Raw genomic sequence first — 10,513 nt, 5'->3', positions numbered from 1 at the left:
TAATTAATACAAAAGTATCCTCATGATATGAAGGTAACACACACATGACATAATACTACCAGATTCTCGCCACTAAAAACTGACCAAATTGGCAGGAGAAAAGGCACTAAAATAAATAGAATAATAAGCAATCAATTTTATTACTGAGAATAATGAAAAGCCTAAAATTTAATTTTTCTCATGAAAAATTAAATACTTCCATAACATTAATGGCTGTAATTCCATAGTGCATGGAGTGGATTGTATCATAACTGTATATTTGCATTAACAGAAACATTATACATTATTTATTAATTTTAAAAGTCTTTCAAGTTTCTGTTTTACTCTCAGATAATAGAACGACCAACAATTGTTCTGCAGTAATGATTTTTTTTATAGTTATACCAAAAAAATTGTATCAACTTTGCAAGAAACTACTAAGAAATATTTAAATTAACAAGTTCATGCACTCTGAATCAAGGGGTCCTGGGTTCGATTCCTGGTGGAGGCACATAGTGGTTCGGATCCCACTTTAAATGTAGGTCCAGTCCCAATTAGCCTTACTGTGCATAAAGTGGACTTAAAACATGAAATCAATCAATCAATCATGCACTCTGAAAACAGTGGCCAATAAAATGAAAAATTCGTATTTACATTTTCTTGCTATGCATCACTTTTCTGTCACTTTAACTAACAGCGAAGATGAGGACACATGATAATTAGATTCGACTGATGATAAGACAACCACAAAGGACCACAAAGACAACCACATGGCCAGACCAGGACTCAAACCTAGAGCCTTTGGTATTGATGATTTGGGTCAGCCACTTAGAAGGTAAACACTGCCAGATGCAGGAGGATATATTTTTTTAGTTGTCACCTACAATGTACTTTGAAGATGGTATCAAGGTGGAGGGGGCAATCAATCCTTACTCTTATGCTTACTGAATATTTATTCAATAATCATAAATAATAATATTTATATCAATTTATACCTGACGTTAATTAACTAGGAAATAATTACTATAGAAAATAAGAGGATGGATCAATGCGAAATATTATGAAATGTGTGGAATTTGGTACAAAATATACACATCATCTTCCAACATAACAACAGGCTGCTATAATATCAATTAATATATTTAATACCAATTATGTTACTTCAATAGGCCTCCTCGATGGTGCAGGGGTAGAATCGTCACCTTGTAATCAATGGGTCCCAGGTTTGATACCCGTTGAATGCACATAGTTGTTCAGATCCCACTTTAAACTGTAAGTCCAGTCCCGATTAGCCTTACTGTGCACAAAGTGGACTTAAAACAAGAATTTAATTAATTATTTAATGTTACTTCAATACAACACTAAAATACAACATTTACCCCTATCTTCTCTTGTACAGGATCCACTCACATTGCAAGGAGCCATAAGAAATCCAACTAGACATTGAGGTTCGCCAACAATTATCTGAGATGCAAATTCGACTGAACATGAGGAGCATTATCAAGCTGAGAGGAGACAACAATGTGGGAGATTACAGGTTTCAATGGATCAAGGAGCAAATCATGGTAAGGTAGGTATTTTTTTAAAAATTATGGAAACTTACTATCTCAAATATGAATTTTAGCTTTCCTGGCGATGTGACTCGAACAGGCGTTCTCAGGTTACCAGCCAGGTTAAATTGACGTTAGCTTTCAACGTTTTGAGCGCATACATTGCTCTCACCTTCAGCTGAAACATTGGAAGCTTACGCTGATTTAACATCCTCCTATCTCAATGTCCATTCATGTTTGAGGCCAGGCTTCCTTCATTCTCCTATTCCTATATTTATCTCATCATATATTTTCCTTTAAGCCCCGGCTTCCTCTTGTCTCTTTCCCTAATCTTTAATTCTTCCTCTTTTCCCCTTGGAGGCCTCACATCCTTCGAACTCACCCTCTACTAGTTTTGGAAGTCTGGTTTCCTTCTGTTATTTTCAGTATCTTTAATTTTATTTTTTTACATTCTCCTTTAATGCCCAAGTTCTCCTAGGTCAACTTTATTTACATTTGATGTGTGGCTTCCTTCTGTCTCTTCCTCTAATCTTTAATTCTTCATCCAGTATCCTTGGAGGTCTCAAATCCTTCTTATCTCATTTCCATTCTTCTTTGAAGCATGTCTTCCTTCTGTCTACTTCAGTAATTAGTAATTCTTCCCCCATTCTCCTTGGAGGCCTCATGTCCTCTGACCTCACCCTCCATTCTTATTAGAAATATGGCTTCCTTCTGACATTTTCAGTAATCTTAAATTCTTGTTACGTTCTCCATGGAGGCCCAAGTCCTTCTAGCTCACCTTTATTTACAATTGAGGCCTGGTTTGCTTCTGTCTCGTTCCCAATCTTCAATTCTTCATCTAAAGTGAGAATCATAGAACTTAAGACCTTCTGTAAACAAAAGCACGTGTATCATAACAGTGTTGCCAACTTATGACAATAAAATTATCTACGTAGCCTACAAGATGCAGAGACGTTCTATTTGTCAACGGACGCGTTATAGCAATGTTTCTCTTAAGGAGGCCCTATCACTTGTTGGGAGTTAATTTGATACGTAGCTTAAAAAGAACAATTAAATATACATCTTGGCTGCTCGGTGGCTGAGTGCAAGTAGAGACGATTACCCAAATGTGGAAGATAAAGTCTTAAATGTTAAAAATAAAGAACAAAATGTATATTTTATCCATGGGCGTCCGGAAGGGGGGCAAGGGGGGCTATAGCCCCCCTGAAATATGAAATCCAACCAAAATTATATATTTTTTACATACAATTTAGTTTCAGCCACAATAATGTGTGTTAATTATTGCCCTTGGGGAAAATGTGCCTTGTTTGCCCCCCCTGGAAAAAATACCTTCCTTGCCCCTCCCTGGAAAAAATCCTACGGACGTCCATGATCTTATCCCCTACCGGGTGTGACAGTTCAGTACCAAATGATTCTTCTTCTGTCGTCTTATGCTAAAAATAACCTTTGCTAGGGAATTCGATGACACATTGAGATGAATGATGTTTTTAAAACAGCTGTTTATTGATTAAATTTATTGGGGTTTGAAAGTATGATTTATTATTACTATTGCACATAAGTAAGCTGATAGATTTAATTTGATTAAGTTCTTGAATCGTATTCATCGTCTCGGTAACTAATGACATAAAGTGCGTGTCACAGTGTGGGGGATCTACACCTCAATGTCACACATTACAACATGCCCCAGATTTTTCTTCAACGTCTCTAAAGTTATGCTATCCCAAAACACTCGTATGCCCTTTTCAGCTCTATCTAAAATTCTGGGTTAAGCAGCAAAAACGCCGAGGGAGACTAAAAAGGCAACCCAATGAAGCATTGTGTAGTTCCGTTTCTAGGATCTTACAGATACGACGACGCATATATTAACACTAACAACTATTTATTTCTGCCAAAACGGTAAGATACAAAATTGTACAAATTTCTATGACGTCTTCACCTCGAGACCGCCATTCTACGGGATACCCACAGACTATCCAATCCCGCGTAAAGTGAGCATAGTTGCCAGTCCGCAACATTCCCCCCTTTGCGAACATTACGCGCTAACAATAGTATTTCTATTTTTACACGTACACTAGCTAATACTAAATTATTTTACATGTATATGCCCTTACATATTTTCTCCATTTTTGATTTAGTCACATTTTTAGTTAGTATATCAGCTTCTAGATTTTCTGAATTTACATGTTGAAGATACACATTCCCATTTGCTACATCCAGTTTTACAAAATTATATTTTCTATTTATATGTTTAGTTCTTGCCTTTACATTGTTACTTGAGATCCAATCAATTGCTGATTTGCTATCAGTTTTAACAATCACTGGTCTATTTACAAAATTTCCAACATCTAATTCTGATATTAAACTTATGACCCATTTTATATCACACAAACCTTCACATAATGCAATCAATTCTGCCTCACAAGTAGACAAAGCAACCAAATTCTGTAATTTGCTTTTCCAGCTGATGACTGAGTTTCCAACCTTGACAAGATAGCCAGTACGAGATTTTGCTTCTACTGCTGTACTCCAACTTGCATCCGTGCATAATTCAAGCTTACCACCTTCACTTGAAAAATTTAATGCATAATTGCACGTACCTTTCAAATATCTATATACTCTTTTTACTGCTGCTAGATGTATTTCCCTTGGATCTTTACTATACCTTGACAATTGACTCACACAAAAAGCTATATCTGGTCTTGACCCTACAGATAAATACATAAGTGAGCCTAACATTTGTAAGTACTTTGTTTTATCAACTGGTTTTGACTCTTCAAAATTATGCAAATCTTGGTTCAAATCACCTGGTGTTTTCACTGGATTACAATCATGAAGTTCATACTTCTTTAATATTTTTGAAATATAACCCTTTTGTGACAACTGATAACCTTCTTCAGTTACAATTATATCCATACCCAAAAATGAACTTAAGCTATTATTCTCTTGAATTACAAAATATTTCTGAATTATTTGCATTATCTTATCTATGCTTTCATTATTTGGACCTACTACCAAAAAGTCATCAACATATACTCCTATGTACAAAAGTTCTTGTCCTGTCAGTTTATAGATACAAGGATCACTTTCCAGTCTTTTGAAACCTATTTTGGTGAGAACTTTGTTCAGTTTCTCATTCCAACAAAGACCTGATTGTGGTAACCCATACAAACTTCTTTGTAATTTACAAACTTTGTTTTTATGTCTATCTTCCATGAACCCTTCTGGTTGTTCCATGTATATTTCTTCCCTTAAATTACCATATAAATATGCAGTTTTGACATCATAGAGTTTTACTTTCATTTTGTAATGTGCTCCCACAGTTAACAATACACGTACTGATTCCATTCTTATTACTGGTGAAAACGAACTCTCATAATCAAGGCCTTCTCTCTGTCCGCAACCAACTGCCACCAATCTTGCTTTCCTTTTGTATATTGTCCCATCCATGTTCTCCTTTGTACTAAATACCCATTTGCTTCTTACAACCTTCATGTTCTCCTCTCTGGGAACTAATGTCCAAACATTATGTGATTCCAATGCTTGCATCTCTTCGTTCATTGCAATCTTCCAATTTTCACTGTACGCTGAACTCATAGCTTCATCGAAGGTTTGTGGTACAATATCTTGTGCAAAATTTGTTTGTTCTCTTGCTTTTATCCTCTCAGATCTTTTCACACCTAGACTTTTAAGTTGATCTTCATTTCTTTTCAAATTTTCTTTGTGTCTTGTTTTTAACACTTCGTTTGTTTCTCCTTTCTTCCGTCCACTTCTTTTGGCTCCACTGTCTTCTATGGTTAACTCATCTGTTTGTATTTCTTCTGGTAGATCTTCAGGTGTTAAGTCAAGAAATATGTCCAGTCCTCTTTCTTCTACCTTCGATTCATGCAAATGGACATTGCTGTTGTCATATTGCTTACTTTCCCTGTCTTCATCATGTTTATACTTCAAGTTGTTGAATTCTAGTTGCTCTTCCAAATTACAATTCATCAGTAAGCCTCCACAGTTTCTTTCATCGAACACAACACTTCTAGCTTCATGTATTTGTTTTGTTTTGGGGTTGTACAGCCTGTATGCTTTCCTTTTTCTGGAATACCCAACAAATATTTCCTTTTCTCCCTTTGGTTGAAATTTGCTTCTACACTTCTTCGGAATGTATCTGTATGCCACACATCCATATACTTTCATATGTTTTACTGTAGGCTTCCTTCCCGTCCATCTTTCCATTGCAGTTTTTGTGCCACCATCCTTGGTGGGGATACAATTTTTGATGTACGCTGCCGTTGCAACCGCTTCAGCCCAAAATTCTATGGGTAACCTTGCATCAATTAACATTGTTCTCCCCATATCTAGTAGTGACCTGTTTGCCCTCTCTGCAATACCATTACTTTGTGGACTGTATGGAACAGTTAACTGGTGATCAATACCTTCTTTGTTAAACAACTCTTGAAATTTACTGTTAACAAACTCAGTACCATTGTCTGATCTTACACTTTTTATACAATTGTTAGCTTCCTTTTCATATTGGCTTTTAAATTTTACAAAGTAATCAAAAGCTTCATCTTTAGTTTTGAGAAAGTATACAAACACCCTTCTACTGTAAGTATCTACAATAACATACATGTATTTAGCACCCCCCAATGACTCTTTTTCTACAGGTCCACATAAATCCATGTGTATCAAATCTAGTGGTTTCTCACATACATCATTGCTTTGTTTAAAAGGAAGTTGTACAATTTTTCCTTTTGTACATGCATCACACAATTCTAATTTTTCTGAAGTTTGCTTAAAATCTAAATCTCTTACCATATCACTGTCCTTCATTTTATTTAAATATTTTTCATTCAAGTGACCTAATCTTCTGTGCCACATGTATTTTTCATTGTTTACATTAGTTTCCATAGTTAAGCATGCATCCTTACTATGACTTACATCTGATCTTACATAAGTTTGTAACGTGTACATACGATTCTTTTCCTGTGCTTCTGCCACTAACATGCCATTTTTGTCAATTATCCTTGCACTATTTTTGGAAAACAACACTTCATTATCATGATTCACCAAACCTCTAACTGACAATAAATTCAAACGCAAATCAGGTACATATAATACATCATAAATACACACATTGTGAAGTTGGCCATCATTTGTGACTGTTGATACCTTAATGTCACCTTGCACTTTGGCCTCCATCGATTTTCCTTCCTCCGCAAGTTGCACTTCACTTTGCACTTCTCTTTTATTTATCAGCCAGTCTTCTTTATTTGTCATGTGAGATGTACAACCAGAATCTATACACCATACCTGCACTTCTCTTCTGTCTTCCTGCATGTCGTATACACTGTAAGCAGCTTCCATGTTGTCTTCGCATGTGAATCCCGTCTGTTTCATTTTTCCCTTCGGTGTTTTCGAAGATGTAGATGCAGAGGTAGACGTAGAAGGTCTCCTAGCTTGAGCTTTCCCACCTTCTTTATTGTGCCAACATTCTTTCGAAAAATGTCCTACTTTTCCACACGTCCAGCATCTTCCCACAGCTTCTTTATTTTTCCAATATTTCTTATCCCGTGCCTTGTATGCCTGTTCGGATTTTTCATTGTAGTCCATTTTATGCAACCTAACCTCTTCTTCTTTTAAGGTATCTTGCACTTCTTCAATTGTCGCACCCCTTTGTGCTCGTAATACTGCTGCGACGTTTTCATACTTTTGATGAACACCCCGTACAATATGATACACTACTTCTCGTGTCGTAATTGGTTGACCCAATGCAGCACTTTTTGACATTATGTTTCGTGCTCTCAAAACATATTCGTCAACACTTTCCTTCTCAAACATTTTTATATTCTTCATTTCCACACCTATATCTATTATTTTGTCCTGTGTGTTTCCCGTGTGAATGCGCTTAAGTTCATCCCACACTGTTTTTGCACATGTCTCGTTAATGAACAGTCCAGCCTGGTCGGGCGATAAAGTAACAACTTTGACACCAAAAGCTTCGTCATTTTTCTTTTCCCAAACAATTCTAGCTTTTTCTTCTGTTGGTTCATCATTCAATATTGCATCCTTGTACAATCCCTTACTTCGCAGCACTGCACTTACCTTTAGTGCCCAGACATGATAGTTGCCATTGTTCAGTAATTCTATCTTACTCACGTCTGCCATTCTGCTAACCACGAGGCTGCTACCACTGTAGTTCCGTTTCTAGGATCTTACAGATACGACGACGCATATATTAACAATAACAACTATTTATTTCTGCCAAAACGGTAAGATACAAAATTGTACAAATTTCTATGACGTCTTCACCTCGAGACCGCCATTCTACGGGATACCCACAGACTATCCAATCCCGCGTAAAGTGAGCATAGTTGCCAGTCCGCAACACATTGTCACTGGAAAGAAAAGTGGGGGAAGAGGACGGTAAGAGGCAGTCACATTTTATTGCACCCTACATATAAAATGCATATTTGCAGGGTTTTTTTTAAAAAAAAAATTGCCATGTTTTTCTTCTTTCTAGAGCGAAGGTGTTCATTTTCAATCAACCTCCACCCATACCCCTCTCGCGTCTTGCCCTCATCTCAACTTCACGGTCTGCCATTGCCCTCCCTCACCCCCACAAGTCTTACAGAGTGTGAGGGTGTTTGTGAGGTCTGCAGTCATGAGGGTCGCAATCGATGGTGCACACCTCTGCTATGATCAGCCCATCTGTGTCCCTTCACCCCACAGTACCCTCACTGACATCGTGAAATCAAATTATCATGTGCCGACATTTGCCACACCACTTCAGTTTCTTCACCGACTTAGTGCGAAGGTATTGGGGTTGGCAACAACCTAATAGCGGATTTCTTCCGCCGCATATAGTCCGTTTTAAAAAAGCTTGACAATGCTAGAAAAATATGTAAATTATCCCGGAATATGAATTTTGAAATAGCTTTTCATTAAAGATTTCTGCTTATAATAATAATACGTGATTATTGAATAAATTACAACTGATCACGTGAGCGGCAAGAAAGTAGCGCCAGTTTCAAATATGGCGACTTCCATGCGTGCAGGAAGGTCTCCGTGTTCTCCGAGTTTCTTTCAGAAACATCGGCAAGGACAGCCGTTGAAAAGTGGTGAGAAGCAGATTGTTCTGAACGTTTATGCAACATTCTGTCGGTGGCATCCTGAAAAAACAGTGAAGGAGGTGCTGAAGTTGGTGTCCGAGTGCAGTGGTGTGTCAGCGTCTTCTGTTTTCGGTGCGTTGAAAGAACGAAAAACGACAGGTGAAATTGTGACTCCCGGGAAGAAACACAACGTTGTTGCTCGTGTGAACAAGCACACCGATTTTGAAATAAGCGCAATACGGCGCAAAGTGCACTCCTATTTTTTTAATCAAGAACTACCCACCGTGCGGAAGGTATTGGTGAATGTTAATAACGATGAGGATCTTCCCAATTTTAGCACGTCCACGTTAAAGCGCCTCTTGTTGGACGTTGGGTATGGGAAGCGAAGTTGGCAGACAGCACTCATCGACAGGGACGATATTGTTTTTTGGCGCCGAAAATACCTCCGGTCCATAAGGGAACTGCGAAAGCAAGGTAAGAACATTTATTACTTGGATGAGACGTGGGTAAACGCAGGACACACTGTGAGCAAGGCGTGGCACGATAGCACTGTCACCTCCAGGAAGAAAGCTTTTCTCGAAGGACTGTCAACCGGAATGAAGCAACCGTCAGGAAAAGGCAAGAGGCTCATCATTGTTCATGTTGGAAGTGGAAGTGGGTTCGTGGACGGTGCACAGCTAATTTTTGTGTCAAAGACTACAGGTGACTACCACGAAGAAATGAACGGTGATGTTTGTGAGGAGTGGTTTTCATCTGTTCTGCCAAAACTTGACCCGAACAGTGTTATTGTGCTGGATAATGCTCCCTATCACAGTGTGAAATGTGAAAAGTTGCCAACCACTGCTTGGAAGAAGGCTGACATATCAGCTTGGCTGAGCGAAAATGGCGCTGTACTTCCAGCTGACGTGCTCAAGGCGGAACTTTTGGATCACGTTTCGCATATGAAGCCAAGCTATGACAAATACGTTGTCGACGAAATGGTGAAGTGAGCCGGGCACACCATGTTGTGTCTACCACCTTACCATTGCAACCTGAATCCCATTGAAATGATATGGGCTCAGGTCAAAGGGTACGTTGCGTGCAACAACAAGACCTTCAAGTTGGACGAGGTCAAGAGACTGACTGAGATTGCCATGTCTCAGATTTCCATGCGTAACTGAGCGGACGCAGTGCGGCATGTCATTGAAACCGAAGAGCGGAAATTGTGGGAAGTGCACAGCTGACAGACGATTTAAATTTGGAAAGATTCATTATCCAAGTAAATGACGGGGAAAGTGAATCGGAAGATAGTTGTGATGAAGATCTGACAGGCATCGAACCTCTGCCATCGGATTAATGTAAGTAAATATTTTTCCCTTGCATAAATAATGTGAGTTCTTATTGTCGCTTTTTTTTCAGTGCTCAAGAAAGAGAATGAATCTATTTTTAATGTTTTGGCTTATCTTTGTCTAGTTTGTGCTAAAACTGGCGGGACATTGTTGGACAAAGGAGAAAAACAATTCTCTGCATGTCAACAATGTTGGGCAATAGCTTGGTGGAAGGGGTAGCAAGGAAAAGAAAAGGCTTGAATTTACTGAATCGACTCTCGCTCTCTTAGTTTTACCAGAGCGTATAGAAGAAATAGTGTGCGCACTCCCTGAGTTGCCGTGGTCCACCGCCTAGATGGCAGTGGTGACGTTTGAGAGGGCACGGAAGATTCTCGCGTTGCTTACATAACTAACTACATAAGAAACAAAAATGCATGTTACTTACGTTTGGAGAAAAGCTCAGCAGCTGGATAGTTTGGAGAATTTCCGAGATGATTTTGATGTCTTCGAGGCACTTAATTCCTTTCTTATCTCCTTGGTGCGGAAGAAAAATCAACATTTCAGATAGTGGAATACG

The 10,513-nt window shown here is 38.4% G+C and overlaps 1 protein-coding gene across 1 annotated transcript; it reads left to right on the top strand.

Moving 5' to 3' along the window:
* Nucleotides 1-8,553: 8,553 nt before the first annotated feature.
* Nucleotides 8,554-9,618, top strand: LOC145978805 (uncharacterized). Its single transcript, XM_083111623.1, has one exon. The coding sequence runs from the start codon at nucleotides 8,554-8,556 to the stop codon at nucleotides 9,616-9,618; it is 1,065 nt and encodes a 354-aa protein (XP_082967749.1).
* Nucleotides 9,619-10,513: the final 895 nt, after the last annotated feature.

The sequence above is a fragment of the Lepisma saccharinum genome, chromosome 25, assembly GCF_977018435.1.
Source record: "Lepisma saccharinum chromosome 25, izLepSacc3.1, whole genome shotgun sequence".
In the NCBI taxonomy this organism is placed as follows: Eukaryota; Metazoa; Arthropoda; class Insecta; order Zygentoma; family Lepismatidae; genus Lepisma; species Lepisma saccharinum.
This window is presented reverse-complemented; position numbering and strand designations above follow the sequence as displayed.